This window comes from Vicugna pacos, chromosome 9 (assembly GCF_048564905.1).
Source record: "Vicugna pacos chromosome 9, VicPac4, whole genome shotgun sequence".
NCBI classification, from domain to species: domain Eukaryota; kingdom Metazoa; phylum Chordata; class Mammalia; order Artiodactyla; family Camelidae; genus Vicugna; species Vicugna pacos.
Window position 1 is genome coordinate 53,600,744 of NC_132995.1, and position 24,365 is coordinate 53,625,108.

Sequence of the window (24,365 nt, forward strand, 5' to 3'; positions counted from 1 at the left end):
CTTCTTCCTTAAAATTGGAAGGAGAGGGGTGAGTGTAACAGCTAACATGAGTACTTTTTCTTAGGCAGCTCTGGATTTTCTGAAGTGTTTAAAGAGACAATTGATTGGCAGTGAACAGTAGATTAGAAGAAAATAATTTATGTAGTCACACTTCTTTTTTCCTGAATATCTTTTCACATGAAGCTCTGGTTTAGTGATGTACTTTCCTTTCTGGCAGGTGGCCTTCAGTAGCCAAGCTTTTATTGGTTTGGTTCCAGCATATTTCATTAAGTGAAAAATCCTGTAGAACAGATGCATTTACAAGTTTCTGCTCATGTAGCACTCTGTTTAATGCAACACTGGAGTTTTGATTCAGCGTTGTTGGCAGTAATTGTCTGTGTGTAGTGTGGGTTTTGAGTGGGTGGTCAGGGGATTTAGGCAATTATAAAGGCCAAGCCAGGCATGAACAATCTGAGGTGATGATTGGGTGATGATGGGTTGGAGGCTTAAAGTAGAAAGGGTGGGCACCCTTACAGTGGTAACAGGCAGCAGAATACAAGTAACGTACACACTAGTTTAGGTAGTGTTATGTACCACTAGTTAGATTCTTTGAACCAAAGGACATGAAATCTTAAAAAAATAAAAAATGAAAAAAGAAGAGGTTCATTCCCAGTGTAAGAATGTTTATAGTGTATTTAAGAATTCTGCGTAGGTAAATGAAAGATCAGTAGTATGGTCCTTGATCTTCAAGAGCTGTTTAAAAATACCTGCCTCATCCACCTTCTTTATAGATGTGCATCTATTTAAAAAAAAAACATGTCGAGGTATAATTTAATACAATAAATGTACCAATTTTAAGTTTGCAGTTTGAGTTTTGACAAATATATCCACCAGGGTAACTGCCACCACGATCAAGATACAGAACGTTTCCATTTCCTCCGGCCCCTTTTGCTCTCTGTCCCCACCTCTTACCCAGGCAATTACTAATCTGCTTTCTGTCACTATAGGCTAAGTTCCCCTTTTCTGGAATTTTCTGTATGTGGAATTATATAGAGAGTACTCTTCTGTCTGGCTTCTTTCACTCAGCAAAATATTTTTGAGATTTGTCCATGTTGTAAGAGTTCCTTCCTTTTCATTGCTGAATGATCGTCCAGTGTATGGTTGGACCACAGTTGATCTCTTTACCTCTTAATGTATATTTGTTGTTCTAGTGTTTGACTGTCATGAATGAAGCTGTTGACTCCATGCATGTACAAGTCTTTGTGTGAACATGTTTTCATCTCTTATGGTTAAAATACCTAGAAGTAGAATTATTCTGTCATGTGGTTGGTATGTGCTTTATTTTGTAAGAAGCTGCCAGGCTTTCCTAAAGTGGTGGTATCCTTTCACGTCTGCACCATGAGTGTGTGAGAAGCCCCTTCTGTGTCCTCACCAGCACCTGGTGTCATCAGTCTTCTTAATCTTATTGTGCTTCAAGATTAAAGGAAAGAAATTTTTGTCCACTGAAACATGAGCCACATCTCTGACAGAAAAGTGAATCTGACTGCAAAAAGGTAGTTCTTGGTGAAATACGTTTTTTAAAAAGAAATTTAAGCAGAAAAGAGAGGGGCAAGAAAGAGTAGGGGAATGCCCCTTTCACACTGGACACAGGTAGCTTATTTGGTGGTCGGGGATGGTAGGGTTTGGGAATAAAAACGGACTTTTAAAAGGTTGACCTACCCTGATGCACAACCATGGTTGTTTTGACTTTTTTTTCTTCAAAATTTAAAATTTTGAAAGTTGATTTTTCTTTAGTTTGGAGACCACATGGTAATTGTGAGTGATTTTCTTCTAGGTCAAAATAGGTATTCAGTTATTAAAGTTTTCTGCAAAGCTTAATTCAGTTGTCTTGATTATTTTAAATTGAAGTATAGTTGACTGACAGTGTTGTGTTAGTTTCTGGTGTACAGCATAGTGATTCAGTTATATATATTCTTTTTCATGTTCTTTTTCACTGTGGGTTATTGACTGTAATTCGCTGTGCTATACAGTAGGACCTTGTTGTTTATTAAATGTTGTTTTTAAAAGTTAAATGTCATATCTTGATTATGTTAAAAGTTTATATTTAAAAATGAAAATAGTGCCGCTGCCTGGCACATCTCTGGTGATAGTAGAAACAGGAGAATAGAAACCAATCAGAGCAGTTAGGTTGGAATTTTGTCAGCCCACTGACAACCTGGGAGTTTAACTATTATTGTGGTGCATGGAGAGGTCATCATTCCTCACCCCTAGAACTTTTATTTATTGTGAGTTTTTATTTCTGTTGCTTGGATAGACTGCCCTAAGACTACATTGCTAAGATTTATGTCATGTAATGTTTTGCCTGTTTTCTTCCAAGGGGTTTACAGTGTCTTGTCTTATGTTTTAAGTCTTTAAGCCATTTTTGAGTTCGTTTTTGTGTATGGTGTGGGTTTTCTCTGTTAAATGAATCATGTTTTCTAATTTGGAGATGGCAGTTTGTGGAAACAAGTTTTAGCTCAGACTCTCCATGAAAGCACTTAGAGAAGTAGATCCAACCTAGTAACAAATCATACTTGGAAAAGCCAGTGGATAACTTTTGATAGGACTTTAATAGTCAGAATGAAATACACAAAATACAGGAAGCCACATTTGATTCCTAAGGAGGGATGCTGTCCACTGGAGTGGCTTTGTAACTGTCCGTTTGTTCCCTTCTCAGAACTCAAGAAAGTAAGCAGAATTCTGCTGCAACCTAGTCAGTGGAGAAACAGGCCTTCCTCAGCCTTTGTCTGCTTTTGCCATTTGTAATACTCTGCACCTCGCAGTCCGCTTGCACTGTGACAAAACTGTAAATGTCATCATCTCTCAAACCCTCTGTCTTATTCAAGGTTTATTTTCATCATCTAGCACAGTTCAGTGTGGATAGTTGGTGCTCAATACATATTGTTAAATCAGTGCAGTTCCTGCTGTGGATTAACTGGACAGTGTCATCTCCAGGTGTCCCCCCAGACCACCCACACCACTCTCCAAAGAGCACACAGTGGCTCATCAGTAGATGCCGGTTAGCATCCATTAAGTTCTGGGCCCTGATCGGTAACATTTAGTAAAGAAATTTAAATGTTTCTTTTTGTGCAAGTACTGACCTGTTTTTCATTTTTTTACTTATTTATTTTGCCGAGGTGTTATTAACATACAATAAAATTTATCCATTTAAATAGCAGTACATTTTGGTGGATTTTAGTATATTCATAGAGTTGTGCAACTGTCACCACAGTTGATTTTAGAACATTTCATCACACCAAAAAGTAACCCCATATCCATTAGTGGTGACCCCCTAAGACCCCTCCACCCAGCCCCTGGCAACCACAGTCTGCTTTCTGTCTCTGGGAATTTGCCTCTTCTGGACGTTTCACATGAATCGTACAGCAGGTGGCCCTTTGAGTCAGACACCTCTCAGCATGATGTGTCAGGTCCATCCACCTGGTAGCCGGTGTTAGTCTGAGAGCATTTCCGAACCCCAGTTTCATGCACGGTCCTGATTAGGTCCAGGAGGTCCTGTTGGAGCTGGGAGGAACTTTGGAGGTGGTTTAGTCTGGCACACCCTCGTTTTTGAGATGAAATTAAGGCTTTTACCGCTGGAAACAGTTTATTTGTCCTCAGCTTTTCCTTGTATCTCCCAAGTTAAGTCTCCTGGATTGAGAAACAAGGGAGGGAACTTTGTGCTTTTCCTCAACCTCTGGTCGCTTGGTTCCCTCATTTAACCCTGCGGGGCTAACCTGGTGCCCAGGCCAGTGCTGGGGACACTGTTTCTCAGGTGGCTGAGCCGGGGAGTGCACGGCCTGTGCACGGTGTGCACTGATCACTGCCTCTGGGTCGTGACTTTTTACCTTGGATTCTGATCTCCCATTTCCATGAACCTTTTAAGGCAAAGGACGTTGATTTGGTGGCACCCTGTGTAATAATTGGTGTTTCTGGAGACCAAGCTGTGGAAGTTGGCCTGAAGGCTTGGCGTGCAGTGCTCCAGCGCCCCCTAGTGCCGGTCCCGGTTCTCTCTCTGCAGACAGTTGTGTTCCCTTGACTTCATCATATCCGTGGTGATCTGCAGGCCATGTGGTCCGCCTTCCCTTTACCTTCCTTGGACTGAGACTGTGTCTTTGCTTTCTTTAGCACAAACGCTGCTATTTCTAGTTTTGCCTGCCCCTTCCCCACCCTGTGCGGCCCTGGGCCCTCCAGGGCTGAGACCTCCCATCTCCAGAAGGTGAAACCTGGAGTGACTGCACCTGGGCTATGCTTCAGTGAAGTGTCCTGTTTCCATCCTGTCTTGTGGCCTGCCCCGCTTTCCTGATGTGTTTCTTGTGTGTGTATATTTTTCATGTCCTCTCTAGAAAGGATCAGAAAATAAACATGAACAGTGGGAGTTCTTAGAGCCCCAGCTGGGGTCGATCAGAAAGGAGGGGAAACCGAGCTTTGTTCTGGTGGTGAAGGAACAGCCTGAGAGGGGAGTGGGGCGGTGGAAGGCCCTGTAGTGCGTCTTCCCTGCAGGTGTCACAGCAGCTGGGAGAAGAGTGTTTGTGGTTGATTCCTTGTTCCTCCTATTCACTCCATTATTGCTTGAAACCTTGGAGAATTTCCAGGTTTGACTCCCAGTATTTGGTACGGGGACCAAATGGGGGCGGTAAAGCTGTTAGTGACTGTGTACACGTTTCTGTGAGGCGGCATGGCCCACAGAGGCCCTTGGACACCTTGTGTTTTAGCTTCCCAGTGCCCACTACTGTGTGCCTGTGTGTGCTGTGCCCTCACTAGCCTTGGCAAGTGCTGCAAGGAAGAAGGCACTTAATTCCCGTTCTGTCTCCCACTCCAGCATCGCTGTCCTGGGTTTCAGCTCACTCTGCTCCTGCAGGACAAACTAATTCATGTGGTCAGTGGCATAGTCCCTACCAGATTGTAAAGTCTGAAATAAGGCACAGAATCATTTTCATCTGTTTACCCAAATGTCTACAATGTTTTCTCTTTAAAAACAGACTTTAAATTATATTTATTAATTCTCCAGAGGAAGAATATCTCATACACATAGAAGGAGAAGGTAAAAAGTTTCCTGAAAACTGTTTTGTCATGTTAGCTTAAAAAAAAAAAAAGCTCTACTTGGGAATCATTTCAAATTTACAAAGGTTGCAAAAATAAAATAGTACAAAGAACTCGTATTTACTTTTGTTTATTTGTTTTTGGGAGGAGGAGGTAATTAGGTTTATTTATTTATGTTTAGAGGAGGTACTGTGGATTGAACCCAGGACCTTATGTATACTAGGCATGCTGTCTGCCACTTGAGCTATACCCTCCCGCCATTTACATTTTTATTCGGATTGACCTTTTAAGGTTGAACATCACTTGTGTGCCCTTGAAGTTCTCTCTCTACACAAATTCCCAGACAAGCTCACAAACACACACAAATTGACATTTTTTCCTTCCCCTTGAGATTTGAGGATGGATTACATGCACACCATGACCTTTTACCCCATCTGTTTGAATGTCTATTTCATTAGAATATTCCCTTCTATAACCACAGTAGGAAGTTATCACTTCCGTAAGTTTACATGGATGCAATACTTTTTTCTGACCTGCTGTTCTGAGTTTGTCATTTGACCTAATCTCTTTTACAGCATTCCCCTGCCCCCGACAGTCTTTGTGATTTCGACTTTTTTGAAGAACACAGTCCTCTTCCTGGTTTTTGGCAACATTTTTTTTATTTTTTATTGATTTATAATCATTTTACAATGTTGTGTCAAATTCCAGTGTAGAGCACAATTTTTCAGTCATACATGAACATATATATATTCGTTGTCACATTTTTTTTTCTGTGAACTACCATAAGATCTTGTGTATATTTCCCTGTGCTATACAGTATAATCTTGTTTATCTATTCTACAATTTTGAAATCCCAATCTATCTCTTCCCACCCCCCACCCCCTACCCCCTTGGCAACCACAAGTTTGTATTCTATGTCTGTGAGTCTATTTCTGTTTCGTATTTATGCTTTGTTTGTTTTTGTTTTTGTTTTTTAGATTCCACATATAAACGATCTCATATCATATTTTTCTTTCTCTTTCTGGCTTACTTCACTTAGAATGACATTCTCCAGGAGCATCCATGTTGCTGCAAATGGCGTTATGTTGTCGGTTTTTATGGCTGAGTAGTATTCCATTATATAAATATACCACATATTCTTTATCCAGTCACCTGTTGATGGACATTTAGGCTGTTTCCATGTTTTGGCTATTGTAAATAGTGCTGCTATGAACATTGCGGTGCAGGTGTCATCCTGAAGTAGGGTTCCTTCTGGATATAAGCCCAGGAGTGGGATTCCTGGGTCATATGGTAAGTCTATTCCTAGTCTTTTGAGGAATCTCAACACTGTTTTCCATAGTGGCTGCACCAAACTGCATTCCTACTAGCAGTGTAGGAGGGTTCCCCTTTCTCTGCAGCCTCTCCACCATTTGTCATTTGTGGGTTTTTGAATGATGGCCATTCTGACTGGTGTGAGGTGATACCTCATTGTGGTTTTGATTTGCATTTCTCTGATAATTAGTGATATTGAGCATTTTTTCATGTGTCTATTGATCATTTGTATGTCTTCCTTGGAGAATTGCTTGTTTAGGTCTTCTGCCCATTTTTGGATTGGGTTGTTTGGTTGATTCTTACTGAGTCGTACGAGCTGCTTATGTATTCCAGAGATCAAGCCTTTGTCAGTTTCATTTGCAAAATTTTTTTCCCATTCCGTAGGTTGTCTTTTTGTTTTACTTATGGTTTCCTTTGCTGTGCAGAAGCTTGTAAGTTTTATTAGGTCCCATTTGTTTATTCTTGCTTTTAGTTCTTCTAGGAGAAAATTTTTTGAGATGTATGTCAGATAATGCTTTGCCTATATTTTCCTCTAGGAGGTTTATTGTATCTTGTCTTATGTTTAAGTCTTTGATCCATTTTGAGTTGATTTTTGTGTAAGGTGTAAGGGAGTGTTCTAGCTTCATTGTTTTACATGCTGCTGTCCAGTTTTCCCAACACCATTTGCTGAAGAGACTGTCTTTATTCCATTGTATATTTTTGCCTCCTTTGTCAAAGATGAGTTGACCAAAAGTTTGTGGGTTCATTTCTGGGCTCTCTATTCTGTTCCATTGGTCTATATGTCTGTTTTTGTACCAATACCATGCTGTCTTGATGACTGTAGCCCTATAGTATTGTCTGAAGTCTGGGAGAGTTATTCCTCCAGCCTCTTTCTTTCTCTTCAGTAATGCTTTGGCAATTTCTAGGTCTTTGATGGTTCCATATAAATTTTATTATGATTTGTTCTAGTTCTGTGAAATATGTCCTGGGTAATTTGATAGGGATTGCATTAAATCTGTAGATTGCCTTGGGCAGTGTGACCATTTTAACAATATTGATTCTTCCAATCCAAGAGCATGGGATATTTTTCCATTTTTTAAAGTCTTCTTTAATTTCCTTCATCAATAGTTTATAGTTTTCCATGTATGATTTTTTCATCTCCTTGGTTAGATTTATTCCTAGGTATTTTATTACTTTGGGTGCTATTTTAAAGGGGATTGTTTCTTTACGTTCTTTTTCTGTTGATTCATCATTAGTGTAAAGAAATGCAACTGATTTTTTACGTTAATCTTGTAACCTACCTTGCTGAATTCTTCGATCAGCTCTAGTAGTTTTTGTGTGGACCTTTTAGGGTTTTCTATATATAGTAACATGTCGTCAGCATATAGTGACACTTTTACCTCTTCTTTTCCAATCTGGATCCCTTTTATTTCTCTCTCTTGTCTGATTGCTGTGGCTAGGACTTCCAAGACTATGTTGAATAGGAGTGGTGAGAGTGGGCATCCTTGTCTTGTCCCAGATTTTAGTGGGAAGCTTTTGAGTTTTTCACCGTTGAGTACTATGCTGGCTGTAGGTTTGTCATATGTAGATTTTATTATGTTGAGATATGTTCCCTCTATACCCACTTTGGTGAGAGTTTTTATCATAAATGGGTGTTGAATTTTATCAAATGCTTTTTCTGCATCTATTGAGATGATCATGTGGTTTTTGTCCTTTCTCTTGTTGATGTGATGTATTACATTGATTGATTTGTGTATGTTGAACCAGCCTTGTGTCCCTGGGATTAACTCCACTTGGTCATGATGTATAAACTTTTTTATATATTGTTGGATTCTATTTGCTAATATTTTGGTGAGGATTTTGGTGTCTATGTTCATCAGTGATATGGGCCTATAATTCTCTTTTTTTTGTAGTGTCTTTGCCCGATTTTGGTATCAGGGTGATGGTAGCTTCATAGAATGAGTTGGGAGTATTCCCTCCTTTTCAGTCGTCTGGAAGAGTTTGAGAAGGACTGGTATGAGTTCTTCTTTGTATGTTTGGTAGAATTCTCCGGTGAAGCCGTCCAGTCCTGGACTTTTATTTGTAGGGAGGTTTTTTTATTGCTAATTCGATTTCATTTCTAGTGATCAGTTTGTTCAAGTGGTCAGTTTCTTCTTGATTCAATCCTGGTAGACTGTATGTTTCCAGAAACTTGTCCATCTCCTCTAGGTTATCCAGTTTGGTTCCATATATTTTCATAATATTCTCATATGATATTCTGTATTTCTGTTTTATTTGTTGTAATTTCTCCATTTTCCTTTCTTATTTTGCTGATTTCTGCTATCTCTTTTTTTCTTCTTTGTGAGTTTGGTCAGAGGTTTGTCGATTTTACTTACTTTTTCAAAAAACCAGCTTTTGGTTTGATTGATTTTTTTCTATGGTTTTTTTAATCTCTGTATTTTATTTATTTCCTCCCTAATCTTTATAATTTCCTTCCTTCTGCTGCCTTTTGGGGTTTTTTGTTCTTCTTTTTCTAGTTCTCTTAGTTGCTGGGTTAAATTGTTTATTTGAGATTGTTCTTTTTTGAGGAATGCCTGTATCGCTATAAACTTCCCTCTAAGCACTGCCTTTGCTGTGTCCCATAAATTTTGTGTAGTTGTGCTTTCATTTTCATTTGTCACAAGGTATTTTTTAATTTCAGCTTTGATTTCCTCATTGACCCATTGGTTTTTTAATAGCATATTGTTTAATCTCCATGCTTTCCTTTTTTTCTCCTTTGTTTCTCTGTTGTTGATTTCTAGTTTCATGGCATTGTGGTCAGTAAAGATGCCTGAGGTAATTTCTATGTTCTTAAAATTTTTGTGGTTTATTTTGTGCCCAAGTATATGATCAATCCTAGAAAATGTTCCATGTGCACTTGAAAAGAATGTATATCCTATTTTTGGGGGGTGTAGTGCTCTGAAAATCCACCAAATCTAATTTTTCTATTGTATTATTTAGTTTCTCTTTTGCCTTATTTATTTTCTGTCTGGAAGATCTGTCTAGTGATGTTAATGCGGTGTTAAAATCTCCAACTATGATTGTATTCCCATCAATATCCCCCTTTATCTCTGTTAGTAATTCTTGTATGTACTTAGGTGCTCCTATATTGTGTGTATATATATTAACGAGTGTAATATCCTCTTCTTGTATCACTCTTTTAATCATTATAAAATGTCCTTCTTTATCTTTCTTTATGGCCTTTGTTTTAAAGTCTATTTTGTCTGAAATCAGTACTGCAACACCTGCTTTTTTGGCTTTTCCATTTGCATGGAATATCCTTTTCCATCCTTTCACTGTTAATCTATATGTGTCCTTCTCCCTAAAGTGGGTCTCTTGTATGCAGCACATTGAAGGTTCTTGCTTTATTATCTAGTCTGCCACTATATGTCTTTTGACTGGAGCATTTAGTCCATTAACATTTACAGTAATTAATGATAGATGTATGTTTATTGCCATTTTAAACTTCTCTTTGCAGTTGATTTGGTATTTCCTCTTTGTTCCTTTCTTCTTCCTTTTGTGGTTTGGTAATCTTCCTTTGTATTATCGTGGATTTTATTTAGTTTTTTGACTCCCTTGTAAGTTTTTGGCTTGTGGTTACCCTTTTCTGTAAGTCTGTTAGCCCATTACTATATCTCGAACCCATCCTACTGAAAACAAATTTAAAAAAGAAAGAAAAAAAAAACTCTGTATTTTCTTGCTTCCCTCTCCCACTCTTAGTGATTTAAATGTCTTCTTTTACAATTTTGTGCTTATTTTATTTGTAATTCATGAGTTATCACCTTTCCAGTTATGAGTTTCTCATTTCTGTAGCATCCTGCTTCTTTTCTATTTAGACCTTTCAATATTTCTTTTAGCATGGGTTTAATGTTGCTAAACTCTTCTAATTTTTGCTTGTCTGTGAAATTCTTTCTCTCTCCTTCTATCCCAAAGGATAGCCTTGCTGGATAAAGTATCCTAGGCTGCATCTTTTTTTCATTCAGGACTTTGAATATATCTTGCCACTCCCTTCTGGCCTGTAGTGTTTGTGTAGAGAAATCTGCTGAGAGCCTTATGGGGGTTCCCTTGTAACTCACTCTTTGCTTTTCTCTTGCTGCCTTTAGGATTATTTCTTTATCCTTGACTCTGGCCATCTTGATTATGATATGTCTTGGTGTGAGTCTGTTTGGGTTCTTCCTGTTTTGGACCCTTTGAACTTCCTGTATTTGGATATCTGATTCCTTCTTTAAGATTGGGAAGTTTTCAGTCATGATTTCTTCAAAAAACCTTTCAATCCCCTTTGATCTTCCCCTTCTAGGACCCTTATTCGAAGATTGGCATGCTTTATATTATCCCATAGGTCCCTTATGTTGCTTTCATTTGTTTTTATTTGTTTATCTTGCAGTTGTTCTCATTGGGTGCTTTCTGTTGTCCTGTCTTCTAGGTCACTAATTCGTTCCTCTGCATTAGCTAGTCTGCTTTGCACGGCCTTTAGATCTGTTCTCATCTCAGCCAATGAGTTTACGTTCTACTTGTCTCTTCTTTATAGCTTCAGTTTCATTTTTGACATATTTTAGATCTCTAAACACTCTCTCTTTTAGTTCCTTCGATACTTTGATCACTCCTTTTTTGAAATCTTGATCTAGTAGGCTATTGATGTCTATTTCATTGATCATTCTTTCAGGGGATTTCTCTTGTTCTTTTCATTGGGAACGGTTTCTCTGCCTCTTCATCTTGCTCATATGTCTCTGGTACAGTGGCTTATGGAGTATCAGTTGTCTATTGTGGTCCTTAAAGGAGTTTATTTAATTATCTATCTAATACCTATGTAGGAATAAAACTTAAAAAATAAAAAAAGGAGAGAGAATTTTAAAAGAAGGGAGAAAAAAGTGTTTGAAAACAGTGTATAATCAATTATAGAAGTGCGATTTGAATCGGACTAGCTTTCGAGTTGAGATGTCTTTTTTTTAAACCCTTAAAAAAAAAGGAAAAAGATCCAAAAATGATATTTGAAACCTATTTGTAATCAATAACGGGAGATCAAAACCAAAAGAAATGAAAATGAAATCAGGTGGATTTAAAAAAAAATAATAATATAACTACTTTAAAAGAAAAATTTGAAATGGAATTGAAACTAGAAGCATATACAATTGTTTAGAAAGTAGAAATTAAAAAGGTAATAGAAAATAGAACAGATTAAAAAAAGATACGAGATAATTTTAAGAGAAGGGAGGGAAAAAAGGCCTGAAAATAGTGTACAGTCAATTATAGAAGAGCAATTTGAATTAGACTAGCATTCGAGTTGACATCTTTTTAAAAACCCTAAAAAAAAGGAAAAAAGATCAAAAAATGACACTTGAAACACATTTACAATCAACAACAGATCAAACCCAAAAGAAGTGATAATTCAATCAAGTGGATTCTCTTTAAAAAACAATATAACTACTTTAAGAGAATAACCCAAAAGGAATCAAAACTAGAAGCACACACAATTGTCTAGAAAGAAGAATACAAGAAGGAACCAAAACTAGAAGCACACACAACCGTCCAGAAAGTAGAAATCAAAAAGGGAATAGAAAATAGAACAGACAAAAAAAAGATATGATAAAGAGAGAATTCCGAAGAAGTGGAGGGGGAAAAAAAGGCCTGAAAACACCATACAATGAACAACTGAAGAGTAAGTTGAAGCAGAACAGCAATTGGGTTGAGACGTCTCCCAAAAAGCTCCAAAATAGGAGAAAAGAGGGAAAAAACACATTTGAAACCTGTGTACAATCAACAGGTGATCAAAACCAAGAGAGAGAAAAATGACACAACGTGGATCTTTCAAAATAACAATACCATTTTAAAAGAAAAATTCAAAAGGGACCAGAACTGGGAGGATATACAACTGTTTAAAAAGCAAAAATCAAAAAGGTAACAGAAAATACAACAGGCAAAAACATTAAAAGAAAAAAAAAGAGGGGGGAAGGGGTGTTCTCCCGGAGACTGCTCTTAATGAGAAGTCTTTCTGTCTTAGCCCTGTTTCGCGAGCTCGGCTTGTTTCCTGAGGCTCTCCGTTGTTGCCCTGGTCTGTGCTGCTCCCAGTGCCTGTCGTCAAGCAGATCGCGCCCCTTTCCAGCACAGCGTTCCTGCCGGAAAGGCGGGGGGCGACCTGTGGTCTCCTGGCGGCAGTCGCTCCACAGCTGGAGCCTCCTAGCGCTCTGCCCCCCTGCCCTGGGAAGACCACGGAACAGCCCCGCCCATGCTCCATGTCCAAACTCAGTACCTTGTTTGTTCTGGCGGCGTGAACTTTGCGAGGCACCAGGGCGGAAGGATCCTATCTGATTTCGGCTGCAAACAAGTCACTGCCTGGTCTCAGAGGCTGTTGAGTCCCCAGGTGCAGACTCAGGTTTCACCCCCGCCCCCACCTGGGTGCCAGGCTCTGGAGGATGTGGTGGCTGTGCTTGAGCCCCGCCCCTCCTCGCTGAAAACCTTCCGCAGGTTTTCAGAGATGGGGGTATGCAGCCTTCCCCCCAGGGCCCATCAGCCTTGCTGTTTCATGGAGGGCACAGGTTGTTCTGCCCTGTGCACCCACTTATCTGCGTTGTGCAGCACCTTGCAGTCCCCCGGGGCTGCCTCAGTGCAGCCGTCCCCGTCCTCCTTCCCCGTCCTCCGCCCAGCTTAGGCAGCCTGTCCCGGCCCCCAGCTCCCGGCTTGGGTTTCGGGCTGGGTGTCGCAGAGACCCTCTGTGCCCGTTCAACCCAGTTCTGTTGTTCAAAGGCTGCTGCATACAGATTCAAGCCTCAGAGGCTCCCCCTCCGTCCCCTGGCCTCTCCGTTGGAGAGGGGGAGACCCAGCGAAAAGCGCCAGTCCTCCTTTGCTGCTCCCTCCCTGCGGGACCGATCCCGCACTGTTTTGCCTTTTCGTCTTCCTTTTTTTTTCTCTTTCTTTCTCCTACCAGATTTTTGGTGTCTTTGTCTTTTGAAGACAACAATGTTCTGTCGGAGTTCCACAGGTGCTCTGGTTGGCTGAGTGGGTCGATAGATGTGAGTCTTGGTGTACCTGTGGAAGAGGGTGAGCTGCGTGCCTCCTGCTCCTCCGCCATCTTGGCCTCCCTCTCGGCAACATTCTTCATTTTACCAAACACCTAAGATAATTTGTGGTTGAAAATTAAGAAGGTTTTGGGGAGAGAGATAGACTTGGCACTGGCAGTTCAGATGGAAAGCTTGTGGGGGTCATGTTTCCTCCTCCCTTCTTTATTGACAAGATTTTATTAAATCACTTGGAATTTTAGTTCTTACTGGATTAACCATTTTTTTTAAAAGACTTTAGACTGTATATGAACTCATAAGAAAGTGTGCTTGTAAGTGTGATTTAAATGAGCATTTCATTTATTTTTATTTCTATTTTTCCAAGAGAAAACCAGCCTAAAGAAAATAACTAAGCAATCCTGTAGAATAGTCCAGTTCTCATCCTACTATGTCTTCCTCACATTCTGAATTAAAGTGACCACTCAGAAGGTAGAATGGAATGTCTTGTACGTGGACATTTCTACTATGGGTATTAAAACATCATGAACCTAGTTTTGTCTTTCTTAATGTTTGCATTGGGCTTCACAGCTACAGTATCAACAATCTTCTGGATCCTGCTTCTTTGTTACCACTCTTGTATCTCTTGAATTCATTTTCTGGAGTTTTTAAGCAGCCTACCACCACCCATCCCAAGGATGTATGGGTGTCAAGAGAATTGTTTTTCTTTTGCACTTGGGTAATAAACTATAGAATAGAATTCTATAGAAACAAAATACTCTAGAATTCTAAAAACAATGCTTTTTTCTTGGAACTTTGAAAGCATTACTTTCTTGTGTTATATGTAGTTTTGTTGATTCTGCTGTTAAGATCTTCTGTTGAGTTTGTAAATTCAGTAATTTAAATTTAATAATCTTCTGGCTTCTTTGCATACTTCCTTGTTCTCTAATAGGTCCTTTTTTCCATGGCAGCCTTTTTATTTTACCTGCTAGACTCTTTCAGGATACAGATAAGAATTTTGAGTTCTTTTCTGTTTGTGTTTCGTTTACTCAGTCATTTTCCCCTGATTTTGATAGTAGCCCTCTTTATTGCTGTTAACTTCTCCCTCACACATCTTGTAATTGTTTTTTTGTTGTCCATTCATAAACAAGGACTGAAATCATTAGTGTTTTAGTAGGTGTGTCTTTCCTTGGCAGGTAGGAAGTTTCCTGTTTCTCTAACAGGTCTCCTCTGTGAATACTTTTATCACCCCAAAAAGTTCATGTATTTTTTGGTAATCCTTCTTTCCCCGGACCTTGATAACCAGATTTGTTTTCTGTCCTTATAGTTAAGCCCTAGAATGTCATTTAAATGCAGTCATATAACATGTGGCCTTTTAAGTCTGGTTCTTCACTTAGCGTGATGCTTTTGAGAGTCACTGAGTAGTAGCTCATCATATAGAAATACCACATCCACCTCTTGATAGACATTTAGGTTGTTTTCAGTTTTTGGTGATTATAAATAGAACTGCTGTAAATTTTAACATACAGCTTGTGGATATAGGTCTTCATCTCTTAGGTAGGGTACTTAGGAGTGGGCCTGCTGGGTTGTGAGTAACTATATGAAATTGCCAAACTCTTTTCCAAAGGGGCTGCACCATTCAGCATCCCTATCAACCAGGTATAGTTCAGGTTGCTTCCATCCTTGCCAGCATTTGGTATTATCAAGAACATTTTCTCCCAGTCTGTGGCTTCTCTTTTTATTTTTCTCTTGAGTAAATTTTGAGGTTTAAAGCTAGACTGAAAGCTTGCTCTCTGCAGTGGGACTGTAAAGGAATACCAGTCAAAGTGTCACTTCCTCCCCACCCTGCCTTTCTTCTTCCTTCTCACTTAAGAATACCTTTCCTTTCCATTGCTTGGTATTGTTCTGGAGTGAAATTAATACAGCTTTCCCCCAGTTTTGGAGATAAGACCATCTAAGCTCACAACTGAAGTATTTCGGTCAGGGGAGAAAGTATTTCAGAAGACCATTTCTAAATTGTTTTTGGAATTCTGTATTTTCATCATTACTGTCAATTTAGAGTTTCTTTCTGGACTTTTGCAAGTGTATGCTTTTGCAAGTAGTATGTCAAGATGTGTTTGTTTTTAGTATGTATTTATAGTCTTGGTGGCTGTTGCCGGAACATACCCTCCAGAAATGTTTTCCTCAGAAATGCTGGTGCATTCTTACCAACATGCTAAGAGTTGGTTGCCATTTATTCACAGTTAGAATAGTAACGTATATTACCCATTTATATAGTACTTAGTTACAGTGAATTTCCCTGCAGGTTACTAGACTCACATCTGTCGGAGCAGAGGCACCACAATCCAACTTGCCATTTGTTGTGCACGGAACTTAATAGGCTCTCACTGATTATTGATAAAATGAGTTAGTGAGCGACTCTCTGTTGTGGGAATGTAGTCATACTGATTCTTGTCAGTGACTTGTTTCTTGAAGCTCCAGGGAGAATCTGAACTGCTGGGCACTCACCAAACGTGCTTCCGTGCAAGTGTGCCAGTTTTTCAGAAAGTAACGTTCAGAATTCTTTGAGAGTTCACAATGAGGTATGTGTCTGTCGAGTAACTTGTTTCTCTGTGTATTCTGTTCCAGTGCTTTTAAGATGAAAAATTACACTCATTTTTAGAAGTTCATCCCTCAGGGTCATTAACATTTCCCATTTTTGGATTTCCCTATCTCCCCATTTGAACCACTTTTTCTACTTTTCTTTAGTATGTAAGAGAACATTGAAATGGAGGTGGTGACATGAGTCAACAGAAAGTAAATGGAATGACCAGGCATATCTGTGAACCAAAAAATTCTCCTGCAGGCAGGAATCTGCTTATGAGTTTGATGAACAAAGTTGACCCATTTCAAAGTAAGCTTTATCAGCTCTAGAGTGTTCTTAGACAATTTATGGAAAATCTAAATAGTATTTTCTTGTTTGTAATTGAAAAATGCTACACCTAGAAATCTCAGTTTGCAGAATCTTGATTTGTTTAATTGAGGAAGGGTCTTGGGGATTCTGGCCCAATTATTTATAGGATTGGTGTGATACAGCATTTTTTCTTTCTGAAAGTATATTTTTTGTGTATTTTATGTGATCAGTGATTTTCTTTTTTTCAGTATATTTTTGGAGATTTTAGCCCTGATGAATTCAATCAATTCTTCGTGACTCCTCGCTCTTCAGTTGAGGTAAGACAAAACTTTGTTTTATTGAGTATGGGTGTAGATATAATTGATAGTTATGTTTATTTTTTATTTTTTAATTTATGTTTTTGATTAAAAGTTCCAGCATGTAGAGAAATATAGAGACTAGTATGAGAAATGACTGAACCCACCAATCAGATTCGACTAATCTGAACACTTTGCTATATTTATAAGTAGCAAAACATTACAGATAGAATTGAAGCCTCCATTGTCTCCTCTCCCATCTCATTCCCCCTCTTCCCCAGAATTACTGGCTCTATTGAAATTGCTAAGTATTCTTTCCTGACTATGGTTTTCACCTCTTACTGCATACATGTAGTCGGACAGATAGTACATTGTATTGTTTTGTGTGGTTTAAAATGTCACGTAAGTGGTTTTATGCTGTTTGCATCATTTTGTAGTTTTTTTAAGCTAAATATTCTTTAGATTTATCTGTACATTTATGTTCTTGTTCTTTGATTATAATTGTTAAATATTGAACATACCACACTTTATTTGCCTTTTTTCCTGTTTAGGACCATTTAGATCTTCAGTTCTCCCATTATTACAGAAGTGTGGCAGTAAACATACTGTGTCATATCTCCTCATGCTCTTCTGTGGGGTTCTCCAGGAACTATTCTTAAGAATGTAATTGCTGGGCTCTGCAAGGAATAAGCATCTTTAGTTTTATTAGAGACTGTGAATCTGCTTTCTAAGTGATTTTAACAGTCTGCTTTCCTGTCAGCATGAGAGTTTTTGGATCTCATTAAAAAAAAATTCTTGCTAATTCTTAGTATGAGCATAATTATAACCTGATGGATAATAAATGGATTTTTATTGTTTAAATTTATATTCCCCAGATTATAAACAGTTGAGCACTATTTCATTACTCTGATATGTCTGTTAACAGTGTAGATTTCTGCTTCTACGTATTACCTGATCTATATCCATTGTCCATATTTTTATCAGATGGCTTGTCTTTTTCTTATTGATAGGATTCATAATCTCTGGTTTCGCATATTGCAGGTATCTTCTCTCATAAGGGGTTTTAAGCTTCATATATGATACACTTTTTTTTCCTGGGTAAGGGGAGTACATTTTTAACTTTTAATGTCAAGTGTATTGATTTTTTTCCTCATGGTTTTTGGATTTTTGGTTTAAAAAATATGTCTTTCTAAGAAATTCTTCCCTTCCCTGAGGTAATAAAGACATTTGTTTTCTTCTAAAAAGTTTTACTTAGAGTTTTTGGTTTTCAGTTTAGTATGTAGTAACACTGAGATTGAGGTGTTGACTGTGTGTGTGTGAGGTGGGGCTCCTGTCGGGCCGCACACATGTCTCCACGCGTGCTCCACTGGTTCTGTGTGCCTTTTGCTTTATCTCTGTCTGCGTACCATGTTTTAATTGTTGCAGCTTTGTAATCAGTCTTGTGGTAGGACACACACTTTTTATACTTAAAAGCATTTTGCCCCTTTTTCATCCTTAACTCTTCCTTAGGAATTTATGATCAGCACTTCAAGTTCTATGAAAAATCTTGTTGAAATGTCATTTGGAATTGTGTTAAAATTATGGATTAATTTGTAGTAGAATTAATATCTTTACAGCAGTTTTCGTAAACATGATTGTGGTATATATCTTCAGTTGGGTCTTCTTTTATGTCAGCTCTTACATGATTAATAGTATCTGTTCTAGTTTAATAAAAACTTACCTGGAAAACTTTTTCAGATTGATGTTTTAAATATGAAAACTGTTGAAATTGCATTGAAAATGAGGAAAGGGGGAAGAAATAAGTATATATTAAGCAAAATCTTAGTTAACTTTTAATGAAATTTAGCATCTTAGACACCTTAATTTCAGATCTTTTAATATACCCATTTGTATATTTGCATGCATATTAAATATTCATATATGGAGCTCTTTTGCTCGGTAAAATGGGGCAAGAGAAATTTAAGTATGTAGAATAGGGTTAGAGTCTGGGTGGGCCACTTGTGACCTTGAGAAGTCCTTCACTCTTCACCTTGGCTTATTGAATTCTAAAAATATTTTTAGGGTTGTGGAGGTAGGATTAAATGGAACAAATTGAAAGTATTATTTAGACTACGCAAATGTAAAAAAGATTTATTACTTTTTTTTTTACTTTAGGAGAAAGAAATCAAAGAAGATAAAGCTTGTATCAGGTTTCATTTTAGAAAATGAATAAATTCAGCTCAAAACCATCTCTCTTACGTTTGTTGATGCTAGCAGTTATAATTTTAAGAAGTCTAAGGATATGAGACAGGAAATAGTCAAAGCTAAATTATTTTTTTTTTCTTTGCACATCAGTCATGTTGAAATTAGTTTACAGTTAATCATACACAAATGCTCACATACATGTGTAAGTTTCAGCTGTTACTCTTAAAAAAGTGAAACATTGATTTCATGAGCAGGTGTCTGCTTTACAAAATGTGTGACTTGGGGTATAAAGTTTGTGGTATTTTATTCTGTCAAAGCTAAATTATACATTGTATTCCCTAAGGCAGTAATATATATCTGTGCATTTTAGAATTCTACTGAATAAGTATTGAAGTTTAGGGTTTTGTAATTTTAAAAAGTCAGTTAAGGATAAATATAATCAGATCCTGTATTCCCCAAGTGTTAGTGTTAATTGAGGTTGTACTCTGTATACTGTACTAATTATTCAAATTTTGATTTCTGTCTTTGAACCACAGTGAAATAATGGTGGTACTTACTAACACCACAGTCTAACTGTATTCTTTTAATTAAGATTTGACAATAAAGCTCAATTACATACTTTGTAGTTTGTCACAAGTATGTGCATGTTGGTGAGTTTGTGAGACAAAGGGGCATCTTAGAAGTGACAGAGGTTTGCTGAATTAAAGGTACTATATGCAGTGCTATAGAGTAAAAAAGAAACACACACATGCATTTTTTTCTGTGTCTGAACTCATTTAAGCATTCAGTAATTTCCACAGTTAGACTCATACCAGATTAGTAGACCAAAATAAATGTTGTAAGCACACGAACAGAGAACGGCAGTATCGCCCTGGAGTCTGCCAGGTGGTCTGTTTTCAGATTCTGACTTTACCACTTACTAGGTTTTGTGTCTAAGTAAAATGTGATTTTAAAAAACAAAGTAAAGTACTTTTGAGCACCTTACAGTTATGTGGATTTCCATCACCAGGGGGCACCCTCGTGCCACTGAGAGAAAAAGGAGGTGTTTTGTGTATGGGAGTTGGCTAAACTTGGATGAGGGCGGAGGGAATCAGCCTTTGCTGCTTCCTCAGACATAACCTTTCTGCTCTGTGTGTCCATGCGGGTGGTGAACACGGGACACCACCATGAGCTTTTGAGTGGTGTGCAAATGTCCTTGGAAGTGCAAGGCCAACTGCGGTCCAGTTCGCACACAGAGTGCTTTCTCTCCTTGTGTCCCTGTGGTGAACACCAGGTGCCCCCGAGTGGGGGTCACACCTGCTGCTCTCAAGTCCTGAAAGCGGTCAGTTCCTTTTGAATCACCCTTTGTTTTCTTAGCTTCTTATTTGTCATTAATCCTCTCAGGAGAGAACTTGGTTACTTGGAGTGATAAACTTTTATCTCTGATGATTGAATTGACTGACTAAGAGTTGATTGGAGGAGTCAACAGAGGAAGCCACGTAAGCAGTACTTCTCAGACAGTTGTGGGCAGGAGAATCACCTGGGTGCCTCTGAACACTGCAGGCTCAGGACCCGTCCAGGCCCCCCAGGCCATGGTGCTGTGTGTGCTACAGCGAGCAGGCCTGGAGAAAAGCTGTGGTAGGGTGTCATTGTTTTGTTCTGCATTCAGGTAGCAGTTACCTGTCCACTTACCTTACCCCTTCCCGTCCTCACCCCTTCCCATCCTAAACTTTCTCATCTCAGACATACCCATTTGGAACATTCCCATCTCCTACGTATTATGGAATGGCTAGGAAGGAAAAAATTTGCTATATTCATAATACCTTCCTGCATTGTACAAAGAGCTCAGACACTTACCATTTTGCTTTCTGTCTTCCAAACAAGCAGTGTGATCTATAGCCCCCAGTTCAGGTATTTAAAGTCCCGTGTTAAACAGGCAGCCCTGATTCCCGGGCTTTTCCTTCCCAGGAACGTTGTCCTCTCTTTGTCTGGGCTTGATTCCTGCCTCTGACATTGAGCAGACATGGAGTGATGGGGAACCTCAAGTGTGCAGATGGTCGTTAAGAGCCTCTTTACTAGTGGGTGGAAAAGTGGCTGTCGTATCTGTGGGCGGTCCAACTCTTCTGAAAGGACTGGTGTCATGAGCCTTTCGTTGTAGCTGATTGATGTGTCCATTGGAGTCCATTTTTTGGGCCTCATTTTTGTATCTGTTTAATAGCAATAAATATTGAAAAGCATTCTGATGTGTTTTAAAATGATGTTTAGTTTTACTGTGTGTCCATCTGTCTTGTTTTATAAAAATAATATCATAAGTTGAGTGGATAAAGTGTTTTAATGAAGGTTGCTTTAACAAGATAGCATGTGCTGCTTTTAACATTTTGTTGAATTAAGATTTGTTTTCCAATTCCCTGTGCAGCTCCCTCCATACGGCGGAACAGTTCTGTGCGGTGCACAGGATTCCGGGGAACTACCCGATGGTAAGTGGCCTTCTCCTCTTTATTCCCCCGATGCCTATCCTGGCCCTGTGCTGGGTGGGCAGGCTTTCTGGAAACAGCATTTTTCTGTTCATTCATTCTTTTTGAATAAACATTCCCTTACTGTTCAATATTTTTGCTGTAAACTGTAGCAGATTTAATCACAGAACTGTTTTGACTAAAGAATTACAATTTATTCTTTGCTTCAGTGTGTCAGATGGGCAAGGTTGAGTTAAAAAGCTGGTTGCTCATTTCTGTTTTTTCCTGACAGTCATCAGTGGCACAGGGGTGGCCTTCATGGCCAAGGCTCTTTGTAAAGGTTCTGAAGTGGGCTTTTCTGTCTGCATGCAGTGGCTGCTGGGCCCAGAGCTGGCCAGTCTCTAAACATGTGCTTCTCGCCCCGGTCAGTGGCTGCTCAGATCTGTTCTCCTGCAGTTTACATTTATGTCCCCGTCTGTCACCAAGGCCCTTGGGAGTTCAGGTGACCTCTTCACCTCTTGGTTTTTTTTTTTCCCCCTCTGGCCGAGACTTTGAGCTGATTACTGGAGATGGTGCTTATTGAGATACAACCCTTTTGTATTAAGTATCCAGTGTTTAAGTGATAGCAGGGTCATTTAATCTTGCCAGCTGGGCTGTGGTTGCACAGATCAGACCTGCCTAGACCATTTGCTTAGGTGTTAAAGGTCTCTGCTGGCCTCAGAGGCTGAACCTTTTCTCTGAGAGCGGGATTTTGTTCCCTGTTTCATTAGCATTGTCAGACCTTTCATAAAAGGGCTTTATTATAATTTAGATTTAAATATAAATCTTAGAAAGACTGAACTTGTTATCTACAGTAAAATCAGGAAGTGGTTATATCTAAAATTATTAGCAGCTTTATAAGGAACACAAGGGAAAGAGCAGTTCAAATGATGGCTTAGGATGGGAGTTAAATGAGCAGAACTGGAGGGACCCACACACCCTTGCTGGACCACCCACCCTCTGGAGCGGCTTGGTGGTCTTGGTTGAGGTTCTCCTTGTCTTCATGTGCTTTGCGCATAGTAGTTGTGCTGCAGGTGTTTACTCAGTGCTTGAAAAGGCTCCTTACTTTCCCTGTCATGTCACTGCTTCCTTTCTAGTCCAGGTGGTAGCCTCAGCATCCTCCTAACATCCGGCCGCTCAGTGTTCTCGTCCATTCCCTCCTTCCAGGCTGGCATCCCTGTTCACTTACACTTCTTGGCTCTTTTTCTCCATTCTCTCCTCTCTTCACTTAGGTCCATCTTTTAATCTGCCAGTAACACAGCTGCTCACATGGTTAGTGACAGGCCAGCTTGAAGGTCCCTATACTCTGAGGCCCTTTCTGTTGTCTTGTTTCTGTTACTTTTATTTCTCTTACAGTTCTAGTCCACTGTCCAGGGATGAGTCTGCCTCCCTCTTTAGACAGAGTTCAGCTGTGGGTGGCAGAGACCACAGTTCATCCACTTCTGCGTTGAGCAGCTGCACAGTGTACTATCTGCAGTGTTGTAAACCTGCAGTATGGTTTTGGATGAATGATTTAGAATGAATTGTTCTACTTCCCACCATAGCCAGCCACGCAGGCTCTTGGCGGGGACTCCCAGCATACCTTTTATACAGCTGCCTTTTTGAGTCGGTTCCCAAAGCATGAAATAGCCACTGATCTCTGCATATCTTCTGATTGAAATGGATCTCTTTTTTGTGTCCGGAAGCATTCTTTTTTGTAAAGCTCTTGAAGCTTCATTTTACCCTCCCTCTGCCATCTTCATCTTTTGTGTCTGTCTCCCTAGTAGATGTAACTCCCTGAGGCAGGGACCTCTCCTTGCTAATCTCTGACACACACCCCGCATAAGCACTTTGCCTATCGCTAGGTGCTCCATTATCAAGTTGACTGACTTAAGAGTTAATTGGAGAAATCAGCTGAGGAAGCCACTAAAGCAGCAGTTACCAGACAGTTGTGGGCAGGAGAACCACCTGAGTGCCTCTGCCAGCTCGTGACCTGTCCGGGCTCCCCAGGCTGCTGTGCTGTGTGGCTGCAGTGAGTAGACTTTGAGAAAAGCTATGTGAAGATGTCATTGTTTTGTCTGAGCTGTTTTTTCTTTCCCCACTATCTGCATTGACCTGAGTGCTGAGTTCCCGTTTACCCAGTGTGTTGATAGGGTTGTTTGAGGCCCAAGTTTGCAGGCCTTCCACTACTCTTCCTGCCTGACAGATTGGGCTTGTCCTGACTTCTCTGCCCTGCAGTGCACTGCATCCGTATGGCCATGACAGATGTTCCTGGATGGAAAAAAGGAACTGTTCTGGGTAGGAATCTGCCTTCCAGTGATTTGGTCAGACACTATCTTGGGTAAATGTTTTGATAAAACTGTAGCGTATTGAAATGTTTCCATTAATGTCACATCACATTTTAGAATGTTTTATGGTATGATAAGATTAGGAATTGAGATGTGGAAGGCACTGTGTCTATAATCAAAATCTGGCACAAGCTGTGAGATACAGCATGTGCTTTTTCTTTTTAAATGGAAATACTGGGGATTGAACCTAGGGCCTCATGCCTGCTAATAAGCATGTACTCTACCACTGGGCTATACCCACACACCCACATACTAATTTTTAATGTGATTCACAATACACAGACAGTCCCCAAAGGGCTGCCACCCCTTGCGGAGTCGTCTTCACTTCTTCAGGCACATCCATTTCAGTCCGTGTAATAGCACTGCATCCTCGAAAAGTCCAGGCAATGCCTGGAAGCAAACTGGACAGTTCACTTTTAGGTATAATAGGAGAGAAATTAATTTCTCTTAGGTGATTATTTTCAAAATAAGGAAACAGCAAATCAGTGCTCAGGGGCCAGAGGATTCAAATTGCCATCTCATGGCTTTATAGGAAAGCTTGCAGTTTGTTGTAATCATCATAAGTGTTCCTTTTTCAGGAACTTTTTGCCATTGGGCTGGTGTATTCTCCCCACCCTCAGGGCGTGCGATAACAAAACAAATGAAGAATTAAGAAACTGTTGAGGCCCCTGGCCCCTCTCTGGGGCTGTTTTTCCTTCTCTAAAAAGACTTCCAAAGTAAAATATATTCAGTTTTCTATAATAGAATATGGTTCTTCTGGTATTGTGATTTTTTTTTCCCTTGAAATACATGCCTTGAAAAAAGTTGGCCTTTTGTGCTGTACATGGAGAAATCATCAG

The 24,365-nt window shown here is 39.4% G+C and overlaps 1 protein-coding gene across 1 annotated transcript in view; it reads left to right on the forward strand.

Moving 5' to 3' along the window:
• Positions 1 to 24,365, forward strand: part of USP10 (ubiquitin specific peptidase 10) — a 66,853-nt gene that overhangs the window by 15,950 nt on the left and 26,538 nt on the right. The window contains exons 2-3 of the mRNA XM_072967848.1: positions 16,497 to 16,565; positions 21,124 to 21,184. Coding sequence (XP_072823949.1) covers positions 16,497 to 16,565; positions 21,124 to 21,184 — 130 coding nt within the window. The remainder of the gene's footprint in view (positions 1 to 16,496; positions 16,566 to 21,123; positions 21,185 to 24,365) is intronic.